Below are 25,789 nucleotides of genomic sequence, written 5' to 3' on the forward strand. Positions count from 1 at the left end.
CCGGGCGGAATGTTCGAGCGACCATTATTTCCACCCAGACGCATGCATTTAGTCCAGATAATATGGGCAAATGTACAAGTAATGGTTTTGAACAGGCAGATCACAGCGTCCGGGTAATGAACTGTCCGGGTAATGGCTGTCCGGATAATAGAGGGATTACTGTATGGTCATATTACTGTAGCATTTAAAATAAAATCAGTTATGAGTATAGAATTTTAGATTTGCATTGAATGTTGTATCAGTTATTGGTATAGAATTTTAGAATTGTGTTAAGTGCAATGCCATGTGTGAGTATAGATTTTATAGTTACTGTATATTTAATGCTAGCTATATAATTCATGAGTATAAAATTGCAGAACTGTATTAGCCCTTCCTGATCTGTAGATCTCATATGAGGCACAGTTAAGGTCTGCACAGGTGAAGCTGCATGCTTGATATGAGATACAATTTACATTGGTTATAAAACAATAACTCAGAGGAGGTATGCCACCTTACAAAAAATCAGCCCTGCAGGAAGTGAATGTTATATCAGTTATGGGTATACAGTTTTAGATTTGTATTACAGCACCAGTAAATGATATATCAGGTATGAGCAGTGAATTTAGAATGAAAGAAAAGCATTTGGGAACCAAATGGTAATTGCCCGCCAGAATTTGCTGTTGGCGAAGACCAAGATTAAGGCCATGTCTTCATACCCTGAAGGTTTCATGTTGATAGCTCAAGCCATTCAAGAGATACAGTGGTGCTAAAGGCAGGTGATAAAAATAGTTGACCATTGGCAGCCATTTTCGTGACCTCGACCTTGGCCCCGAGTGCCTATTTTTCAAACTCGTCCAAGATTTTGACCATATCTTGATACCGTGCATGTTTCATGTTGATAGCTCAAACTCTTGATATAATGTTGCTACAGGTGGGCAATATAAACTAGTTGACCTTTGGCAGCCATTTTGGTGACCTTGACCTTGACCCCCGAGTGCCCATTTTTGAACTCATCCAAGATTTTGGCCATATCTTGATACCGTGAAGGTTTCATGTTGATAGCTGAAGCTATTCATGAAATATAATGGGAACTGATACACACACACACACACACAAGCAAAAACATTATTGCTCTGCCTTCTAAAGGTGAATAATGGCAGTGAGCTTTCTGTTGTGTCATGGTTTGACCAATCCAGAAGTAAGTGAAGCACCAAGCTTGTGTACTTTCTGCAAAGATTTATTTGCTCTTATCACTAAACCTCACATATTTTATCATGGCAATAACTATAAACTGCAGATGTCACAACTGTTGTAAAAATAACTTCAGGTACAGTAAATTCCACATTTTAGGGTCTGTCTGGATTAACAGCCTGGAAAGCTATATATCTGTACCATTTTTTTTTTTCCCAGTTGAGTGGAAAATAGAGATGTTGGTTAGTTGCATCAGTCAGGCATTAAAATACCTTTGTGTTACCCTCTTTAATCATCATACCATCCTCATAAACATGACTCCCATGCACAGCCCGCCCATCAGTTGTCTTGATCCTCATGTCTTTGAGAGTGACTTACCCACTTGCTTGGCCCCTCCTGTCTTATTTTGTATTGGCTGCTTTCTTATTGTGCATCCTGCAGATGATGTTCAACACCTTGTAGGTTCAGCTTAACTTCCTGGTTTGTGTGGATGTTGTTTGGCCACCTTGACATAAATTAGAGGTTTACAGCCATGTTATGATGGGATACTTTTCCCCAGTTCATTCCTTCCATTTTGTTTCTAGTTTCTTCTGCACCTAGTTTCCTCTCTACGTCCCTTCCCAGAGACAGTTGGGCTGGGTTAGGCATTCCTGTTTTGACCTTGGCCTTTACCTTTATACTTGCTTTTCATTCTGTGGGACCATGTGGTACTCCGGGTGTTCCTGGAAGTTGTTCATTTATGTTCAGTGTCAGCAAGTGGTAGAGCAGCTATGTCACCTGTGTGGCAGAGTAATGCTTATAGCATTGCTTTGACCATTTCAACCTTGGTACCTTGACCTACAGCATTGATGTCCACATCCATTACCTCTGTCACTACCTCTGGCATTGATAAGGGAGCAGCCTGGAAGTGAAACTTCTCATGCAGCAACCTGGTCATTTTTTAGTTGTTGCTCACCATCCACTCACTCGATGTAGTGCTGCTCTCGGGTGGTTGCCTTTTCCTCTCCATCCTTCTTTCCATCCATTCTCTTCTGTCTTACTTTCCTTCATTCTTTCCTTGTCCTTCTGCCTACGGGTGACTTTACACTCCCTCTTCTGTCTTTCTTTCCTTCATTCTTTCCACTTCCTTCAGCTTGTGGGTGACTCTACACTGAGTGACAAGCCAAATGGTTTCCTGTGCACCAGGAAACCATTTACAGTACTACGCTGGGTGGTAACCATATAACTAAATTTTGGCGCCTGGTGGTTTACTGGGTAATTATTGCGCTCCAATCGAATTGAGTCGGTAAAGGTGTACATCCAAGGGGTGGTTGGGGTTGGTTGCTCATGTAATGCCACTCAGGGATGAGTGAGGCTGGTCACTCTTATCTTAAATATCGGGACCAACTGCCTAGCCCCGGGCTCCTACACTCCTCATGGGGGAATGTAGGATTGGATGATGGATTGATGGATGCCACTAAGATGCCCTCATGGCATCACCCCAGGTTTTTGGCTGGCTGAAAATACGTCTATTCCATAAGAGTGAAAACTCTATACAAAAAAAAGTAATCTTGACCATCTTCCTCATGAAAATTTTATGGTTGAATCATGAGCTAGTTACACAACTTTTCTGTGTTCACATAGGCAAGGTTACTTCCAGGCTTCTGTAGTACACTTGTTTGTAGACCTTAGAGATGTCGCTTGCCATACACCCCCAGGAGTTTTTACAAAAAGTCTGCTTATCTTTTCACGTAGACCAAGTGACAGTAGTCATCTGCCAGGATGTATGCTCTTGTACCAGAACACAGTATGAGATATGTTGGAAGGCTTGTGACATTTTTTTATTGGCTTGATATCATCCAACTGTCACAAGGAAAGTAGCATCCAACTGTCACATGGCAGATTTTTTTCTCTCTTCTCCAAAGGCTTCTAACCAACCCAAGTTCTTCCACACTGTGCCACCCTCAAAGACCAGTTGAGTTTAGGAATGGCACGACCATCCCAGAGAAGATTTCTTCTGAGGAAGGGATTCTTCAATATTAGGCCTAGCATGCAAAGTCTTACTCCCAGGTGGTCACAGGCAAAGGTCTTTAGTCCTCTCTTTTTGTTAAATATCAACATGTAGCTTCTTTACTTGGTTCGTAGGCACTGTTGCTGTTAAATTGGCAACAGTTTTAGAACTGAAAGTGATGGCAAGGTTCAGGAACTTTATTTTTGCATGAGGAATGATTGACCTGACTATACTAGCCTTCCAGTCTTTGTGAGCTAGAATGAATCAAGAGTCCTCTTCAAAACCATGCTGTATTCCAGTTTTTCTTTCCAGTTCTATCCATCACCCTTAATGCCCAGTCCAGGTAGTTGGAAACTTTATTAACAGGTGCCAACCACCACCAGATACTGCCATCTTGATGTAGTTGAACTGCAGGCAGTCCCGTTCCACTGCTTAGTTCTTAAAGTTATGAAGTTCATTTAAAGAGTTAGCAGATCATTTTTTAAGTGCCAAGACCCAAGATGTTCAGTGGTAGCCTTCCTTACACTGTATTATCCAGTTTTCAGTAGAAGGGTTAATTAACTAGAGGCTTTTGGTATTAGCCAGTAATATCTTTTAAGTTTTGTTTACTGCCCATTGAAGAAAAACCCACTGTGTTGCAGCATGATGTGTACACCCTTTCAAGGTTTGTTATGAATTCCTGTTGTCCAAATGTAATGTGTACTCTAAATTTCTGACTGTATTTTGTCAGTTTAAGGCTGATGGCCATGACCTGTATGACCTGTTATTTGGTTAAGCATACTGTTTTACTAATCTTGCAGAGTGCACCGTTTGATACTTGAGTTTCATAGAGATAGTTATGTTGGGATAATACAAATCATTGTTTCATTCATCTTAGTTTTACTGGCCCCTTTCCACTCAGAGACTACTTGCTGTATTGCAGAGGTACCTGGTGTTTACACATACCTCTGTATCTTTTGAGAACTCATGATCCTTTTATTATAATCCTCTATCAGTTGGGATTTTTGTTTCCAGGTACTAATGCCCAAGAGGCTGGTAAATTGATGAGTAATGAACTGGAAAGCATACCTCTGTCAGTGCCATTGCAGGATCCGGATCTGGATCTGGATCTGGATCTGCCCCAAATTTAATCAATTCTTTCTTGGCCCATGGCCCACCCTTCCACGAAATTCCATTGAAATTCATTGAGAACATTTGGAGGCATTGTATGGACAAACAGGAAAACATAGGTGACTACCTAACCTCCCACAACTTCGTTGGCAGAGGTAATAAACCACATTTACTGGGCCTAAGGATTCAGAGCCATTTTATTGTCCTTGCATCTGTTTGTGTACCTTCTCTCTTTCATGTTCTTGCTTTCTTCTCTGAGACAGATTGGGGATGAAGCAGTGGCATTGGACATACTTGATGTGTTGGTTGTATGCTGAAGTTTTGTTTACAGAGATACTGCCATGAATGAGGAGGGTCATATTAATGGTGTTTTGAAGTGTTTGGCCAATGTTTTGTAGCCAACATTGAATGTAATGTTCATTTTTGCCTAGGATGATTCGGAAATCTAGCTCCCTATCATCTAATCCTGTTTTACCCAGTCAGGAGCATAGGAGTCCAGAGTTACAGTACTTAGTCCAGATAGTTAAGGTGAGAGTAACCAGTCACTGGCCCTTGAGTGGTGTAATGTGAACAATAAACCCCAAACATCTCTTGGATGCAAACTTGTGTGGGCCAAATCTGATTAGAACACCGTAACCCACCAAAGCACCAGACACTCAAGTGAGTGGATAGTGGGCAAGCTCATCTGCCATGGATGTATAGCTTTTCAGGCACTAAAGCCTTCAAACCAGTAAATGAATAGTTTCATTCTAATTACCTGCCATTTTATACAGGGTGATGGAAATGACCATATAAGTGCCCAGTGGACATACACAGGCCACAAGAAGTCTGTGTTTGGTGTGACATTCTCCAGTGCAATGCGGTATGCTGCATCATGTGACTCTACTGTGCATGTGTGGGACCCATTCATCTGTGCTGGCATCAAGCAGCTTGACTCTCTTCGACACAGCCCTGTTACCGTCAGTTTTACTTTTTTTTTCTCCCCATGTATATTGTATATACCATTTGACAGTAGTGATATACCTTATATCAGTAGACTATTGTTGTTGTGACCCCAGGCTCATCTGGACATGGACCCAGTGGACTGTAGGCAGAAATTGCCCTTCTCCTGTAGTTGACCACCATCATTATGGAGAGTAGGAAGTGAGTTGAGGCATGTTGGTATAACCAGGCTTTTTTATCATTACCAGCACACAAAGATGTCCATCATCAGCGCCGTAGCATTAGAAGAAATGTTTAATCTGGTTGTGCAGGATATGGTAATGCTGAATGTTACTGCATTTGTTGAACACTAACACTAATGCTTTGTTCTTTTAATGAAATCCTATGGAGCTCATGACCCTAACAAAGTACTGTAGCCTTAAGCCATCATTATTTTAGTATCACCATCCTACCACTGCTTCTTACCAGTATAAATGAGATGAGTAGAGTTTAGAAGCTGGAAAATGAAAACACAAAAATAAGAGAACTGTCATCAGAGTACCTCATGAAACTGCCCATACACACAAATGCTTATTGTTTAAGACTGATTTACTATACTCAGCTCCACCCAACAAGCAAAAATCATCCAGACTACATTCTTCATCTGATCATGTCACTTGCACAACACATGTTGAGTAGAACCATCCAGTCAACTTTCATTTGTCTGTCAGTCTATCCATCATGCAAACCTGTACTGTCCAGGGCTAAACTATTTAGTTTGGCTATTTAACCCTTTAACCGCGGGTGTCATCTCAGAATGACATTGCAAAAACTGGACCAAACTGCGGGTGTCATTCTCGAATGTTTGTGAATATTTTGAATACCCTGCGTTTTTTCCGTGCGCCAGTTGTTTCAAGGGAGAGTAGCTATTAAGTTCTTTCACTCCAGCCGACCCCCACCTCCCTCCTCCCACCCCCCGGGCCCCCCACCCCACCCCTGACCAACACGCATCAGTATCTGTCCAGCTGTGTGAGTGACAACACCGCTGATGTGGCAGTGAAGTGCAGGCAATTACAGTGCCTTTTACCTGCCTCAGTGAACACAGAGTGGGTGTTTATCGTATGTGCAGTGTTCATATATGTTTATAGTATTATTATCAGAATGAGGTTGGCATTTGGTAATGGTGTGTGAACGAAAAATAGTGATTACAACACCGCTGATGTGGCAGTGAAGTGCGGGCAATTACAGTGCCTTTTACCTGCCTCAGTGAACACAGAGTGGGTGTTTATCGTATGTGCATTGTTCATATATGTTTATAGTATTATTATCAGAATGAGGTTGGCATTTGGTAATGGTGTGTGAGCGAAGGTAATGGTGTATGAGCGAAAAATATTGATTTTAGATCGTTCACTTCTAACGGCACTGCCCATCCAGTGATAGTCAACAAAATCATGAAACCTACATCATTGCAAAGCCGAAGGTTAGTACTTTCTAATGGTACCTTATTTTTCGCTCTAGATTTATTCTGTGCAGAGTTATAAAGGTTTAAAGTTTGTTTACATTTTGGCTGAAACCCCCGCGGGCGAGGCCAGTCAGGGCAAAACAATGCCCGCGGTTAAAGGGTTAAGGGCAAGATGATTAATAACCTACCCCTGAAGTGCATATTACAGTGCAGTTCCCAAAATAAAAAAAATGAATTTCTGAAAATAAATTTTTTCCCAAAAGAATTCTGAAACTCAGTTTGTTGATTTTTACTGTATATATAAATATATATATATATATATATATCATCAGCAGCAGCAGCCGTTTGAGTATCCACTGCAGGACCGGCCTATCCTGACCGAAGTCGGGACGATACAACCAATGTATCTCTACCAAGTGACTTAGGCTGTCTGGTAGATATATATATATATATATATATATATATTTATATATTTATATGTTATTTGGGAGACATGTTGTGTGCTGGAGGTGGGGCTGGAGCTAGCTCTGTGGCTAGGGTGAGAAGTGGTTGGAAGAAGTTCAGGGAGCTCTTGCCTCTCCTGACATTGAGAGGACTCTTCCTACGTCCTAAGGGGTCTTTATATGCAGCATGTGTTAGGAGTGTAATGCTGTATGGTAGTGAGACCTGGGCAGTGAAGGAGGAAGATATTCGCCGGCTCAGACTTACAGAAATGACAATGATTAGGTGGATGTGCAGTGCATCCCTGCATCCAAGACCTGGAGGGGCAGGGTTTACAATGGAAGAGTTGAGGTAGGATGGGACTGGAGTGTATTGGTATTGTGATAAGGAGAGGTAGATTGAGATGGTTTGGACATGTGGAGAGGATGGAGGATGATAATTTGGTGAGGAAGGTGAGAAGTGTTAATATTGGGGGTGGGGTTATGAGGGGTAGACCGAGAAAGACTTGGGACGAGGTCATTAAGTGTGACCTCAGGGTTAAGGGACTGAACAGGGAGGCTGTAATGGATCGTGCAGCATGGAGAGCCGCCATTAGGTGACCAAGGCCGACACATGCAAGCATGTTGCAGCCTTTGAAAACGAATATGTATGTATGTATAGGTATACCCTAGTTTAATGATGCAGTTGAATAGGTAAAAACCCATCGTTATGTGGGGTATCGTATATGGGGTTGATTTAACATTTAGAGGACTTTTATTATATACTATATATATATATATATATATACATACAGTATATGTATACAGTATATATATACAGATACATATATATATATATATATATATATATATATATATATATATATATATATACATACAGTATATGTATACAGTATATATATATATATATATATATTTTCATTCATTCATTCATTGCCAGACGCCATGTATCCCAGACAGGGTGGCCAAGGGCTTAGAGTTAATTGTTTTACAGGGAGGGGCACTAATCCTCCACCAACCCCACTTGACACGTAGGGATATATATACGTATATATGTATATGTATATACATACTGAATGTATATATGTATATATACACCTAGGTCCCAATTATCGCGTGACCAATTAGCACGATTTGCAAGTAGCGCGAGCTGTCTCATAATATCCACAACATTTGAAATTAACAGTGTTGGTGAAGCCACCACAATAGAAGATGTGAGTACTGCAGCATCTATCGAGGATGCATTACAGGAGGTGAGACAAGAGGAGGTTAAACCGATGCTAACAACACCAGAAACACCAGGAGAGCTCTCCATGATGCACATCAGCCAAATCTTGGCTGCTGTACATACCTGAACACTTTTGCTGCTGCAGCCATGACAACAACCTACTGAATGTGCTCAGTGCAGAGAAATAGGAAAAAAATTGTGTTTTCAACTCATGTTTTAACACACTTATTCTTAATCTTAAGAGCTAAAATTTTTGTAAGACAAACTTAAATCTTTCTACAATCTTTTGCAACAAACTGCATGTCTGTAGGCACTCGAAGCCCAGAGACCGATTTAAGACAATACAAGGTGTGTTTTGACTATTTGACGTGGGAGAAGGAAATTTCTACCAAACCTCATGATTTTTTCCATACAAAATAGGGTTACTGCCATGTTACGTCATCACAACGATTACAGTAATAAAAATTAAAAAGAACACTTCTGCCCAGTCTGGTACGATTTTATTACGATATTTGAGTGTTTACACTATACAGTGTGTCCTAGATATACGAAAGGGATAGGGACCAAAAAAATCTGTCGTAATTTGAAATTTCGTATATTGGAACGATTTTCCCCATTGAAATACACATATAAATGGGGGGATGCGTCCCAGGACCCCCTCGGACCCCCACCTAAACTTCACTCCCCCCTATTAAGAAGTAAGCAATACCTGTATATAATTGTAGAGAAGTTGGCCATATTCTTGTACATCTCCATTTTCTTTGTCACAGTTCCAGTGGTGAAAACAGCAATGCCTAAAGCACGCCCAATCTCCAAGACTCCCTGCCCCTTCTCATGGGGTCTATTTCCGATTTCCTTTTCAGAATTAGAGTATGGTGCTGCTGCTGCTTTGCAGCGGGCTCCCCCAATGCTGGAGATGATGCAGGGCACTTGGGAGGCATGGCGAAACAATACGAAAAGGTGAAGGGCTGCAAAAATATCCTCATGTACAGTGAGGCTGTGAGAAGAGGAGGGACGTGGACTCAACTGAGAAGTGCGCGAAAATTTGTTTACCAGACCGGGGTTAGTTCGTTTTCTCTTGGCAAGCGAGTGAGGCGCTATGCACCGCGCCCATTTTTAATATTTCGTACAGTATTCCATTAACCCCTTCGTAGTTGCTGGCCTTGAACAACACTTCACTGTTTCGGTGTGAATGAAGTTGAGTTAGGGCATTATAAAAAACTGCGAACAATTACGGGAAGGGAACGGAGGTCACTGATGTGTGTACAAGACCCTACTTTACCATCCTATCAGTCAGGCGTTCTCTCCACTCCACGCTGATGTTTACATGCTTATGTTACATGCGCCTTAATTTCAGCAAGAGAACATAATTTACCACCCTCAAAATAGTCAGAAAAATACAGAAGACAAACTAGAGGAATAATGAACTGAATTGATATGGTCTTTAGGCAGTATGCTTACACGAAAGATTATGGGTTTTACAATTTTAAGAGATGATATGGAACAAAAGAGTCTGCTAATCAGAAAAAAATTACTGTTTCGTCCCACATGTTCTCGTAGTTTAGCATTCTGTTCCACATTCTTTGTTCGGTATCACTCTTCCCAATATATTTCGGACCGACTGAGCACAGTTATTTCTGCTCCTTAGAGTTAGTGTACATTTACAGCTCATTCATTTGTTTGTTCTTATGTGTATGAGTGAACGAGAGAGGACTGATACAAACAATAATGTACTGTATTTCATTATCACTTTCATAGCTGCTGGGCCTGAACAACGCCTTACTGTACTGGTGTCAGTGATGGTAATGAAAACTACCAAATGGCAACCGTGACTGGGGAGGGGGGGAAAGGGGAGGAAGGAAGGAGTGAAGAGGCCATGTTGTAAAGAGCTGTTTGGCGCCGCACGGTGCCCAGCAATTTCAAATTACAAGTGGGAAAAAATTTAGGATTTTTTTGGATTTTTTCCTTTTTTTGGCCACTTTTGAGTTCCGAAGGTCCAGCCCCACAATGTCCGGTAAGAGGGGAGTCTGGAAAGTGGGCGTCCGGAAAGTACAGGGATTACTGTATATATGCATATGCATATTCATTCTTTCATCATCTAATCCGGTGTCACCCCGTGAAGGGTGTCGAAGCCCTGGGCTAGGCAAGTTGGTCCTGACATTTAAGATGAGAGTGACCAGCGTCACTCATCCCTGAGTAGCATTACGTAAGTAATAAACCCCAACCATCCCTTGGATATAAACCTGCACCAGCTCAGTCCGATTAGTATATGCAGTATGTACAGTATTTACTGCCATATATATAAAGCCACAGAATGTGGTGAAATTTTTTTGGCCTATCTGATGGAACCAGGATTCCTTGGGCTTGAATGATGAGTGAATGGAATCATGGCCTATTGAAATGGGCAAACTTAGGCTGCCTGGACATTGCTACTCCTCACCCTGCCCTAGAGTGGGAAAGGAGGTCCAGATGATGATGATTTACTGCCATTAAAATCCAGGGTTAGTTTCCTGGGTCACTTCATTTTTTATAAAGTGCCATGGTATTCTGCAACCACACAAGCTAGCTCACGTTGGACTCACTTAAGTCATGAAATTAACTAATCAATTTGTGTTTTGTGTTAGTCTTCTTCTTTTTCCTTTAACTTCCATCTTTTCCCACTTCTATAAAGGTTGATGTGTGTGACAGGTTTTCGCCATGTGGCTCGGTCCTGCGGTATTGGCTGGCTTTTATGACTGGATGCCCTTGTTGATGCCATTGTAAATGCAAATGTTTATTGTCAAATTCTCACACCTGAACCATTAAAACAATAATTATGAGATGATTAGAGCATGGATACAGTTATGTCTAAAGGGAATGCCAAGCACGTGAATTTCGATATATATACAGTAACTTGCTGAAAATGGCATTTTCATCCCAACCATTTCAGATCTTGGGAATTATGTTGTATGTCCATGCATTAAACCCCAACCCTACCATGGACTTCAAACCCCAATGGGTCACATCTGGTTAAAGAAGCTTAACCCTATCACTACCATATGCATGTGATAACCATATGAGGCACACTCCCATCATTCGGTCTGGGTAATGACATGTTCACAAACTCGGGAGTTGCCTGTGATTACCAGGTAATTTAAATAGGAACTCTGTCAACTAACTCCCGGCTCGCACAGCCATATATGTTATAAAATCCCTTCCCTGAAAGTTAGTGATGAAGAGCACACAAATTCTTCAGTACTGTAATTATTGGTTATTATACCAGTTTTCTATATTTGATTCACTAAGTAAAATATTGCAGAACAGTTACTAGAATGAATAAAATGACAAGTGGTCCATTAGCCTTCACTACATAAATGATAAGTGTTTAATTTGAAACACTTATCATTTAGTTATCAAAGAGATCAGTGTTTCATCTGGCAGTTGCTGAAGAGAATATACTGACTATACATTATAAAAAAGGTGCAGTTTATGAAGCTGAAATCATGCGAAGACAAAGACACTGACTGAAGTCCCAAGTACCGATGTTTCCTGGAAGACTTCAGTAAAACTTGGCATGAGTGAGTGCATACAACCTTCATCTGATTCCTGTAAATATTTTGCAACCAAAAAACTTCATGTTAGCATTATGTGTCAACATATATGTCTGAAAGTTTTATTTGATTAAATCTATGATAAAAGACATTGCTGGGAATGTAAGTACAGGTAATAGGTTTAAGCTGCAAAGAATATTTGTCCCAAGGTTTAGACAGTTAGTTTAATTAGTTTAGTGACTCCCTTCAACATTATCATACTGGAGCTTCTTTTCCTCATTATATTGAGTAAATATTTTCATTGTGGTAGGTGGGGGCACTCACCATCCACTCACTAGATGTAGTGCTGCTGTTGGGTGTCTCCCATTTCCTCCCCTCCATCCTTCTTTCCTTCCATCCTCTTGTGTCTTTCTTTCCTTCATTCTTTCCTCTTCCTTCTGCCTGTGGGTGACTCTACACTGAATGACAAGCCAAATGGTTTCCTGTACACCAGGAAACCATTTACTACCCTGGGTGGTAACCATGTAACCAAATTTTGGCACCTGGTAGTTTAGTGGGTAATTATTGTGCTCCAGTCGGATTGAGCCGGTGAAGGTTTATATCCAAGGGATGGTTGGAGTTGATTGCTCATGTAATGCCACTCAGGGATGAGTGAGGCTGGTCACTCTCATCTTAAATGTCAGGACCACATGCCTAACCCTGGGCTCCTACGCTTTTCATGGGGCAGTGTAGGATTGGATGATGGATGGAATATTTTCATAAAATTATTCTTACGAACGAAGTGATTAAAGAAACATTTATGAAGCAGTAATTTAGCTGACTGCATTTTAATTTTTCAAATTAATTATCAGGTGAAGACTGGAAATTCTTGGGAATTTGTGAATGCTCCGATTGATGAAACACACTAATGATGTGAAGTGATTTAGGACCGTCCTCCTGTATTTGATACATCACTTCCGCTATTGTGATGAACACGGCGGATAAAAAGCCTGTCATGCACGCCAGTATGTATGGAAGCCGATTGTCCTTTGTGTGAGCCAAGATGGCTGCCAGTGTTAAGATACACGGAAACACATTCTGTCACATCTGCACAAGCCCAGCAGCCTCCACCACTCCTTTGTACAACTGGGCCACTCCTTTCTCCCACTTGCTGTCTCACTCACATGTCTCGAAGTAGTGATTGCATCTCATGTGTTCATTGCCTTGCATCATTCTCTCTCTCCTAAGCATAACATACAGACCTCCATGCTATTGTTTGTGTGCAGCACTAGTGATCAAAAGACATCGTTGTGTATGCTTTAAAGTTTATATATATATAGATATATATTAGTGAAACAACTGCAAGTCTGTGATAATGCTGGCCAAGATGCTACCCCAGTGGAAAGCATAGTGCTCAGGGTACTTCCCCTGGCAAAGGAAAGGTAAGCACCCAAGGATGAGTGTAATCCTTGAGAAGCTGGATATCATGAGGTGGCATTTACCTCTCATACACGAGGGCTAGGTAAAAAATCCAACCGCTCGCACTTTTACAAAGCAGGTTGCGTCCAAGTGAAATTTAACAACTCGCACTTTATCAATGCAGGTTGCATCCAACCATATACAGTAGAACCTCAATTATCTGCGAGCTAGTAAACCAGAATTGGCGCTAAACCTGACAGTGTAAAGAAAAATTCCAAAATCGATCAACCAGGGAAAATCTAGGACCTAACCGGCATTTCAAATTCACTGCGCAACCATCTTGCCCAAATATTTTCATTCCTTCACCGCCAGCGCACATTACCGCAGTCCCCCCCATTGTTTTGAGGGTTAATGTTGTAAACACTGCAACACGCCGCTGTTTTATCATAATTTTCCGTAATATTTGGTGGAATATCAGCCATGGTTCCTGGTACACCTACTAATAGGAGTACGCCCAAGCATAAGAGAGTGGTACTGATGCTGAAACAGAAAATAGACATCTGTAAGAGACTGGAGAAAGGTGCCCGCACAAGTGATTTGACACGTGAGTATAACTTCAGGTCCAGTACTATTTATGACATATGCAAGCAAAAAGACAAGCTTTTGAAATATATTACACAGTCTGATGTCACTCAGATTAAAGAAAACGGACATACATTTAAGACAGCGAAGTTTGATGAGTTGGATACTGTGCTATACGAGTGGTTTTTGGGGAAAAAAAGTTTAGGGTTGTGCCATCTCTGGACCTCTTCTCATGGAAAAGGTGCATGATTTTATGAACAAATGGGGATGAAAGAGCTGTGTGCTTTCACCCTAGGTTGGCTGCATCTTTTTAAGAAATGTCACGGCATAAGGAAGCTTGAGATTTGTGGTGAGAAAAGGTCGGCTGATAAGAGTGGAGCTGAGGATTTCAAAGAGAAATTTTGTGAATTGCTAGTGGAGCAATCCTTGATCCTGAACTTTGTTACAATGCCGACGCGGCTTCCCTCTTTTTTTGCATGATGCCTGAGAAGACGTTGGCTAGGCCATCTTAAGAAAGTAGCCTCTGGATTTAAGAAAAATGAAGGGAAAGTGACTGTCCTGCTGTGTTCTAATGCTGCAGGCACACATAAACTTAGGCCTCTGGTGATTGGGAAGTATAAGTCGCCCCAAGATTTTAAGGTACTAGTCCATCTCCTTGTTGATTATGAGTCCCAAATGAGTGCTTGGATTACAAGATACATATTCACTAATTGGTTCCACCATCATTTTGTGCCCCAAGTCAAACAGCAGCTGAGGGAAAGAGGACTTCCTGAGGATTCAAAGGTCAGTCTGTTCCTCGATAATTGTCGGGCCCATCCTGAGGCAAAGGAGCTGGTTAATGGGAACATTATGGCTATCTGTCTGCCCCCTAACATCACTTCATTAATTCAGCCACAGGACCAGGGCATAATCCAGGCAGTAAAATCCAACTGCAGGAAAATCTGTTCCCACAAATGTGTGACCTTCACTGATGGTATGCTGGAATTCCAAAAATCTTTCAACTTGAAGGAGTGTGTTTTTGCCCTGGCTGATTCTTGGAAGAAAATTGCCAAGACAACTCAAGTTAAGGTGTGGAGGGAAGTGTGGCCAGATATTGAAGCCATAGCCTTGCAACCTGACGAGAGAGGAAGTGCCTGAGTATCAGACAATCGAGGATATTATTGCCAAAGCTCCTAGGTGCTATCCATTCTACCAACTTGAACCCGCTGAACTACGGAAATGGCTAGATGCAGACACAGAAACCCCAACAGAAAAAGGTCTGTCTGACCAGGAAATCATCGACAGTGTTCTTTTGCCTGAAAAGAAAGATGTGGAAGAGGTGGAGTCAGGTGATGAGGAAGAGGAGGAAGGAGTATGTTTGTGGAAAGATGCCGATGAATCATTTCAAAAGATCATCCGATTCATAGAGAGAAATCCAGCCTACACAGCTAATGAACTGCTTCATTTTCATAGCCATTATGATGACTTCCAAAATCGCCTTCATGTTGCAATCAACAGTCAAACATCAGGGACTTTTTCACGAGGGGCAAACCTGCAAAAACAGCAAACATTTCACTTGTATCCTCCTGTTCCCGTGTGGGGTTCCCAGATAGTGATGCATCATTGTCAACACCAGCAAGTACTTCAGCAAAAACGGCTGCTCCGCCAGTCTCCCCCATCAGGCCTGTTCGACCCCCAGCCAGCCTATCCACTCGTGTTGATAAGCCTGCATCACCCACGACTCTGCCTCCCCTACCCAGCCCTCCCTGTGAATCTGAATGTGATGTGGATGATGTGATGATGATAAGTGATGTTGATGAGTGATCATGTACAGTAAATACAGCAAAAAAGAAAAAAAAAATGGAAAATTATAAAAAAGACAAAAATAATGTACGTAGCATAGTTGAAGGATATACTGTAGTAATTTTATCAGTGGTTAGCATTTAATTTTTACAGTACTAATTCAGTGAACATAAGTTTATTATACATTATACAGTTGTATTTGACATTTAGTAAAATTATTACAGTAGAGGTTGAGTGGCTTTTGGGTGGGCTGGGAGGTGGATTACTGTAGCCTACTGGAGCATCAGTGAGTCATGGGTGAGTACATGCTACACATTACTGGATTGTTGTACATTGTATGCTATACAGATATACATGTTACATTAATTTTATGTATTATTACATTAATTATTATGTATGTGGTATTACTACTGTATATGCAAGCCACACTGCTTCTGTAGCATCTGGTGTAAGACAACAGGAAATAGGTGTTAATCAATAATCCGGAAAAATCGTTTTACCGGCATTTTGAATTTCCCATGACTCCTGGATAATTGAGGTTCTACTGTAGGTTGTTGCAGTTTATTTTGCCACCATTTTCTGTTGCACCACTCAACTTTCTCCCCTGCCCTTATTTATAACTGTATGTTATGAAATTACTGCCTGTCTATCTATCTATTGCCAGACGCCTCAATCCCGTACGGGGTGGCCACAATCAAATCGCCTCCACATCGCCCTGTCCCCCGCCATTTCACTGCCCTGCTCCCAGCTTACACCCCCCTCTCTCATATACCTCTCCACCCCATCCCTCCATCTCATCCTCGGCCTCCCCCTCCCTCCCCCCCCCCCTCAACCTCACTCACATACACTCTCCTTGTCAGTCTCTCACCCTCCATCCTCTCCACATGGCCAGACCACCTCAGTGTGTTCCTCTTAACGCTTCCTATCACATCCACACCCACACCACAACGCTCCTTTATATCCTCATTTGTCAGCCTGTTTCTCCATGTGACTCCACAGGCTCCTCTTAAATAACTCATTTCCACTGCTCTCACTCTTGACTTGTGTCCATCCAACAACGTCCAAGCTTCACTTGGCATAAATGAATGAACGATCTTCGAAGTGAACAAAAAATAAATAAATAATTACTATGTTTTATTGTTCACTCATTTATTCAACGCTGATTTTTCACAGATATATAAACATTTCGTCAATGCATGTTGAGGGAAAGTTGTAGAGCATTCAGCAGGCATTGACAAAATGTATATATATCTCAAAAAAATTGGCGTTGAAGAAAGGAGTGAACGAAAAAATATGGTAATTTACTTTTTCTTTTCTTTTTTTCTCTCATTAGGAAAATCATTTATCGATTATAACATGTAGTAATTTCATATCAATACAGTTACTAATAAGGGCAGGGAAATGAATTATTGGAAACATTTTACGATGTTGAACCAGCTGTTCTAGAGCAGCCAGGTGTGGTTAAAGACCGTGAGATATTTCTGTTCCGGAAGCCTTAAAAATCTTTCTACTAAAGGTAGAAGTGTAATTTTTTTTTTTTAATGAAAATCAGTTCAAATAAATTCTCTACAACTTTCTCTCAACAAACATTGACGAAATGTTTATATATCTGTGAGAAATCAGTGTTCAATAAATGAGTGAATGATAGAATATGATTATCTGTTTTCTCTGTTTTTTTTATTTTTTATTTATTTATTTATTTTTTTGTCCATTAGGAAGATCATTCATTTATAACATGTAGCAATTTCATAACAATAGATTTATAGATTAGGGCAGAGGAGAAAGTTGTATGGAAACATTTTCCAATGTCAAGCACGTCCCTGAGAGAGGAGTGTGTGGCACATGAGGTGTGGGCCAGCATGTGGGGGTCACGCAGTACCCAGAAGCGGTTCGAAGCAGGTTGTGTCAAAAGAGTTCGAGAAGGTGAATGCACCAGTAGCATCACTGACGCTGCGAATATTCCAATTATCCATCTCAACCATCATCAAGATGTCTTGGTCTTAATGTTGATTAAAGAGTTGTCACCCACTGGAGCCCCATAGGAACCTACCCTCTCAGAGGCTTACAAATTGAACATCTAAACTAGAGACAGTGTAGTAGTCCAGAGCTTCTGAGGAAGATACATGTGTGACAAGGACTTGATGTTGTAACTGATGGCTTAGGCCCGCTCCACCAAGGAGTAGTAGGAGGGAGAAGCCCATACCTCATAGGGCAACAAAACATTCCCTCAAGTTAATGTGGATGGATTAGAAGCATTGCAGTGCACTACAGAGTGGGCTGTGGTTTCCTCTTGTCCATTGCATCACTGGCAATAAAGGCCAGGGATGAGTCTGAGGCAGTGAAGGTGAGATGCCAGGCTCACATGTCTGATGCACATTCTGGTGCGTGCCGCATCCAGGACGTGGGAAGATGCACGACCCCAAGGGTGGTTAGACAAATCCTTACTATATGGCCCGAATATTGTCGCAGGCAAGTGAACCCCCAGGTCAGCATCCCAGACTGCTCTGCAGGCAATCGTCAGGAGACGATGATGCTTAGCTCCCTAGAGATGCAGATGTTCCGAGGATGATGATGACTAGGCCAACCTTCCAATGGTATCTGCGATCTCATTGCCCCTCATGCCAGCGTGGGAGGGGATCTCACTGAATTTGGACCTCCCAGCCCCTACTGAGAAGGCACTGAATTAAGTCTTGGATGTCTTGAATTAGATGTCTTGCCGATAGAGGTCCTGTAGAAATGATGAGATGAAGAGTTGCCAAGCAGTCTTCATTGAACACCACTTTCCTAAGACTAGCTGTGGGAATTGAGGAATTCAAGGGCTTTAACCCCGACAGCCGGGCAACATTATGTAACATCCATGCACGAGAGGCAGGCATCGTTACTTAACATCTGGTCATTTTCTGTCCCAATTTATTGGTGAAATTGGGTGATATGGCATCCTTGCCACATACTGTCCTGCCCTCTACCCACCCAGACCTTGAAACAAGTAAAATATACATATGGTACTCTCGCATCCAAGACGGTAATATTGTCGTCTGAGGATCCTGTCTAGGATGAGAAATGTCTTGGACCAACACAAGACCTTATGGAAAAAATTAATATTGTCACAAAATCTTCAAAGGTGCCCCTAAAAACATCAACCTAGACCTATTTTGGCACCAAAACAAATTTCCTTGACCTGAAAGTGTGTGTTTCTGAGCTTGAAATCTCCAGCTTAGTAGCTCACTTATCTCCAGCTCAGTAGCCTAAGGTAGATGGTGGCGCCTCAGGGGGTTAGCAGACAGTTTCCTAGGCATGGTTACGTAAAGAAAGATAATAACCTAGGAGCAAACACTGAGTGCAACACGCGGTAAATGTGTCCATGATACTGGTGAGGGTGACAAAAGCAAGCCCCGCCCGCTCATCACATGACCAGATGCCAATATTTTATTGGACAATATCGCAACCACGTCACTCTCCCATGTGCGGGAACGACAGGGTGAGACTGTCATAGCTGTATTCTCCTTGGATTTGAGCTGTAATGAACCGTTGGTTCCGTATTGGACGTATGCAACCGTATTACAGCAGTATATTGGATTATTATGTATGGTCTCCATATTGGTCGCGAAATGTCTTGAACAAACCCTTGTTGGACACAAGGGTACTGTACATTAGTTGTAGTGTTATAAGTATTCAAGTAAAATAGAATATACATATGTAAGTTTTATTGTTATAAGTGTTCAGGTAAAGTAGAAAACACACAGACAAGATTTTGAAGACAATGAACAGTGTAAAGAATGCATAAATGATAAATTTAGTGTTCAGTGGTGAAGAAAAAGAAAATGAGTGGAGAGTCTGCTAGCCTCACCTCAGGGCACCTGGTGATAGGCTGTCTGCCCGCACTCCCTCCCTCCTGCTCCTACAGCCAGCAGAGACATATTACCATGTATGTAACACCTCTTACCTTCGTTTTTCAACCATTTGTGTATGTTTAGGCTTATTCCTTGATAATTTATTTTTCCAACAATATGCCACCCCACACGATCGTATAATTGATAAGTCGCCTGCCCATAAGGGGTTAAGGATGGCAAAGAGCTCTACTACTACTTTGTCATGGTGGGCATCCAACTGCCAAGTTTGACAAAGGAATAGATTCGCTATATTCACTGCTTCCCCTAATGCCGCAGGTGACCTGCATAGTTGGTGGATGCCAGCTCCAGAAAGACTTGAGAGGTATGATGTCCATCCTGGGACTTGCTGAAGTGAGACCATGCTCAAGATATCCCACCAAGAAGAGATTGGAGGCACTGACACCATTGGTTGATAGAGAGGGGACTGGATCGACAGTGTGTGGTATGCTTGGAGAGCTTGGACTAACAAGGACTGTTTGGATTTGATAGGCCAAGTTGGCACCAAAGGGTTGAGAATTGACCCCCTCATGTGATAGTGGATGGTGAAGAGGAGACCATTGGTTGGCCAAGAAGCATCTTCAGGTTAGTTTTATTCTGGTGAGGAGGAGCGAGAGAACACTACTCTGTGCCTGCAGAGATGCAGCAGGGGAAGAGCAGAATGCCCCAAGTGCTACTGTCAGAGCTGTATTCTAGACAGCAGCTGGCTTTTGGAGTTGGGTATTGGAAGCCAAGTCAGAGACTGCAGATCCATAGTTTACCTTGGCAAGTACAATGGCTCTTTCATAGGCCAGGAGCAGGCCATGACTGGTCCCCTATTATGACCATGCCAGGCTCTTCATGACATCCAACCACTTGGTGCAAGAAGCCCGCAGATACTTGATGTGTTGGCTCCAGGTGAGGATTGGGTCATCCATCCTAAGACCAAGATGGGTATGCTTCCAGATGACTGGCACCACTTCCAATCCAACCTTGAGAGCTGGTTATGAGGGCAGCTGGTTCAGCATAAAAGTCATCACAGCACTTTTATGGACACTCACCTCCATGCCCCACCTATGGATCCATTCAGAGCTGGACACTGTCAACTGAAGATATCTCTGGGCTTCAGCAAGGGTTGCTGCTTGACTGACAGTGGTGACATCATCAGTATAAACCATATGGGTGGCATCAAAAGAGCAAGGCAGATCAAACATCATGACACTGGAGAGAAGGGGAGTGAGTGGTGAACCTTGAGACACCCTTCAGTCAGTTGAACGAGAATTGGAGAGGGCCACGTCAATCAACCCCCTAAAGCTGTGGTTTGACAGGAAGTCATGGAACCATGCAGAAGGGGAACCAGTGACCCCATGTAGGGAGAGCTTGAGGAGTGAACCCAGTTGAGGCCCTTTCAGGTCTATGAAGATGGTGACATAAACATCTCTCTGCTGTGGGTATCATGAATCAGATGCTCTATTTGGCACAGGATGTCCATGATGCCCCAGTGAGGGCAAATTCCATACTGTTTCCCCAGAAGCAATGACTGAGATTCCAGTCACCATGAGAGGTGACACATCACCATTTTCTTGAGCAGTTTCCCCACACCTGATAGCGGAACTATGGGCCTGTAAGATAATGGGCTTAAAGTGTTTTATCCTGGTTTAGGGAATGGTAACACCGTGGATTCTCTCCAGTCACCTGGGACTGCACCCTGACATCAACTATGGTTGAACAGTTCGAGGAGGCAGTCTTGCAGCAGAGGAGGAAGGTATCAGAGGAACTCTTTGGTCACCATGTCAGGGCCCGCAGCTCATCCCATAAGTAAGGTGGCCATAGGCTTGGACATTTCAGAGGCAGAGAATAGGCAATCCAGGTCAGAAGCGAGTGGTATTGGGATACTTCACTTTATCTCCTCATGAGTGGAGGACAAGGGCAAGGCAAGTGAGAGGCTAAAATGGATCAGAAAAAAATGACACTAAGAATTCTGCTTTGGACAAGTCACCCAGTAGGTATATACCATCATGGCAGAGAGGGTAAAAGTCTGTGGTTGGGTGATCAGCCATTGCCATCAGGAACTGCCAAATTTAGGTGAAAGAACTGGAGATAGAGAGGCTTGCACAGAAAGAGTTCCAGGCCTCCATTTTTTCCCGACAAGATGGTCCAGGTGCATTCAGCATCCAGGTGGCACTATCATTCTCCCAGAACTGTGTATGGACTTCAGGCATATCAGGCAGCACATGCCTTCTTCCACCAGGGAAACCCCTGCCCACTGCAAGCAACGGTGAGTTGACCACCGAAAGACCTAGCCCCCTGCCTCCACAAACAGGCAAGAAAATTCCTGGGTGATTACTCCTGGATGGTTATTCCTGGAGAACCCCAGTTACCTGGGAAGCATCCAAATAGGTCAGTTGTATAAACAGGCTGTTTGTCACCCTGCAGCTTCCAGTAGGGCCGATTTGCACTGGACGGCTTTTGGTACATCCTATGAAACCTGCAGAAGGGTGGCAGATGATTGCTGCCCACCTCCACCTCAGGGTGCTAAAATGGAGCATCCTCAAGGCAGAGGTCCAATACAGAGGACTTCCCATTGCAGGGTCAGAACATGTGCAGAGACCTGGAGGGGTGAGGAGTCCAGTGCATGGGGAGTCCAAAAGAACCTGAAAGAATGATGATCCAGCAGTGGTAGCAGCATCCAGTGTGGGGTCCAAGTGGCGGTGATGAGCGTTGAAGTCACCCACGATAAACGGTGGAGCTGGTAACTGGTGGAAATAATGTAGCTCCTCCTGAGTGACATCTCTGCTGTGTGGGTTCTAACAAAGTAAAACCGACACCCAACCAGAGCGCAGGGCACCCTAACAGCCAACATCTCCGACAGACCACCAAGAAAAGGGGTGACTGGCAGTTGCACACTCTCGGGACTCCTCCTGCACAACTGTGAACAGGCCTCTGCCCCTTCCCTGAGGGTGGTCAGACCGATAGACTGAGTAGCCTCACAAGTGGATTCATAGGTGGGGCAACATCCAGGTCTCACAAACTCTCACCACAATGGGGCCCCTATTGGCCACCAAAATTTTAAAATCCTGGATCTTACACACTAGTGACCCAGCATTGCACAGCATGAAGTTCAAGTTTGTTATGCCTGCATAATGATTGTAGGAGACAAATGAGTAGCTTGGGCTTCTGATACAAGTCCATGGCTTTGGATAGCAAGGTGAAGAAAGTGCCACCAGTACAGTACCTGCTCTGTCCCAGTCACTTGATTAGGCGGTGTCTTGTTGGCAGTGCTGACTAGTATCTGGGTGGGAACCAGTGACCTGGCTGGCAGATGTCTTGGGAGGTTTGGCAAAAGGGCCAGGAAGTCAGGCATCACTGGCTGAGGTCGGGACTTGCAGGCATGGTGTCGTTGACAAGTTGGTTGCTGGGGGAGAGGCATCCTTCTTCTGGTAGGATAACTGGCATGGATCAGGACCTCAGCCTGAGATGTCAGATTAGTGGGGACCCTCACCATGTCTTTGACCTGCTCAGGGATATCATTTTGATCATGATCATCCAGTAGAGTGCTCCCTCATTATTGCAAGGATTTTTTCTTTTTTTACAGTTTTGATTACTTGTTTTATATATATATATATATATATATATATATATATATATATATATATATATATATTTTTATGTGTCCGACTCTGGGCAAAGGCTTCGGGGCCTATATCTTGGGGGCAGTAGCCTATCCCAAGGCCCAGTAGTCCTCCTACATCTCCACATGTCACCACTTCGGCACTAACACCCACCGTCCATATTGAATACATGATAGGGCTGTCTCATACAGGACTGGTGTATTGGTATTAGCGGGGGTATTTTTACGACATGTCGGCGGGTCATCTGGTAGATCAGGAAAGTCTGCTTTTTTATGAAATTCAAATCCTTAAACTGTTCCCTGCCCCAGCCGGGATTCGAACCTGCGTCCATCAGGACTGCAGGCCGCCTCTCTACCGATTCAGCCACCGCCTCCCCCAAAATATATATTCAGTATATATATATATATATATATATATATATATATATATATATATATATATGTTCACAGTTTATATACAGTGCACCCGCATAACTCACGGACTACTAACTCACGAATTATCTATCTCATGGTGTCCTTATCTAAGTCATATACAGTGTATATATATAGTCATTACTTGTTTTACGATGTTTCGGTTTACGATACTTCGCTACAACAGTAATATGAAAGTTCCACCCCAAAATTCGATTTACATTAAATTTCCCGGTCTAACGATTTTGCCATTGGAAAGCTCCAGGCACACGCAAGGTGACCGTCACTTGCCTCAGGCAAGATGGCAGCCCTGGCGTTCGGGCATTGTTATGGTTCAGGTCCCGCCACTCCTTCAAAGCCCTGTCTTTTCAATTTGTTCATGTGTGCCCCTGTTATCGTCCTCTCTCAGCCAAACATTGTACTACAGTACAGTAATCCCTAACACTTCCTGAAAACTGACATCCACAGGCGTAGGTGGAGACACTTTAGCACAGTCTGGTGCACTAGCCCTCACTGCCTCCCGTGTGCTATGTTCTGCCTTCCTTATTGTACTAACAGTTGACTCATTCACCCCATACATATGGTTCCGAGACAATTCACAGGCGTAGGTGGAGACACTGTAGCACAGTCTGGTATATTAGCCCTCACTGCCTCCCGTATGCTACGTTCTGCCTTCTTTATTGTACTAACAGTTGACTCATTCACCCCAAACATACAGTTCCGAGACAATTCCCTGTAAAGTCAATTCACCGTCAAAACATGGACGATTCCCCGTCAGGACAATTTGCACCCTGGACAATTCCCCGTCATTCTATAAATATACTGTACTTATTATTGATTAATTAATACTTTAATAACTAATTTTCAGGGGATTTTATCTCATATGAGTAAAAAACTAGTGCACTGTACTTGCTAAATAAATTAGTATGTAAATAAATGACGGGGAATCATCCTGATGGCGAATTGTCGCGGACATTCCTTCCCTAAGTTTGTCCAAAACTTTAACTTTCTCTGTCAGCGACATTCATTTACAAGCCCGATTTGGTGTGTTAACACATGCATCACTAGCACCACGCTTAGGCCCCATGTTGACAAACAAGACAAGCAGTCACTGGAAGGCAGAAAAATAAGCCACAAATAACGATTCGCTAGTCGTGCACGGTTCGACCATCAGATTCAAACTGACTGTGTGTTGTGTGGTAGACCAACCTCCCACACACACACACACACACACACACACACACACACACACGAGCGAACAGCCACAACGAACGGACGTGTCTTGACTGCTCCCAGGCCAAGGCTCAGCCACCGCAACAAACCTTAAGTAATTTTCAGGAATTATGTTTGTCTTGTCTCCTATGGTCTTGTTTTCAGTTTAAAATACTGTAAGTTAATATAGACTACCAGAAATGTAAAGATTTATTGCCAAGAGTATACATGAATGGTTGTAGTATTTTTGGCAACAGCTGTTATGGTACTGTAAGTTGTAACCAACCTCAATTGTGGCCGAAAATGTAAACACTGAGGGACTCGAATTTCCAGGATTTGATAGAAATACTAATTTCATGGATCTGGTTAAAACATTGATTATGAGGATTACTGAACTTGAAAAGAAAGTGGAGAATCTAGTGTTAAAAGATGTGTCTGAAAATACGGAGATTACTATACAGAGTCTGATTCAGTCTAATGAGACGGCAAATGAAGAGATAAGAAATTTGAAGCGTGAAAATGTTGAATTGAAGAGAAAACTAGAAGAGAGTACTAATAAAACGGAGAAGGTGAGTAGTGTATTGGAAGAGCATAAAACAAAGTGGGCACACGTAGAAGAAGAACAGAAAGAAGTGGTCAGCTTAAGAGAAATCATCCAGGAAGAAAGAGAAATGAACAAGATAAAATTGGAAGAAAATGTAGTGAAAATACTGAAGAAAAAAGAGAAAATAGTGAGAGAAACTGTAGAAAGGAACAGATGCGTGGTAATATTTGGAAACAGGGAGGAGGAAGAGAAGGTTAGATCCGTGACACTCGAGAAAGACACGAACCTGATAAGAGGAATATTAGGCAAGATTGATCCCGAAGGAGACAAGTGGGTAAAAGAAATTGAAGAAGTAAGGAGAATAGGACCTTATAAGAAAGGGGAAACAAGACCAATGAGAGTCAAGTTGTCAGCAGAAAGTGTAGTAGATGATATACTTAAAGTGACCTGGAAATTAAGCAAAGAGGCAGGGATGGAAAATATTATACTGTAATAAGAAAAGATTTGAATGA

General features: G+C 42.5%; 1 protein-coding gene across 1 annotated transcript in view; it reads left to right on the plus strand.

Annotated features, from left to right (window-relative positions):
* Positions 1–25,789, plus strand: part of Wdr81 (WD repeat domain 81) — a 523,698-nt gene that overhangs the window by 384,528 nt on the left and 113,381 nt on the right. The window contains exon 28 of the mRNA XM_080282279.1: positions 5,044–5,229. Coding sequence (XP_080138405.1) covers positions 5,044–5,229 — 186 coding nt within the window. The remainder of the gene's footprint in view (positions 1–5,043; positions 5,230–25,789) is intronic.

This window comes from Coenobita brevimanus, chromosome 93, assembly GCF_032717465.1.
Source record: "Coenobita brevimanus isolate Jiangsu-jjx chromosome 93, ASM3271746v2, whole genome shotgun sequence".
NCBI lineage: Eukaryota > Metazoa > Arthropoda > Malacostraca > Decapoda > Coenobitidae > Coenobita > Coenobita brevimanus.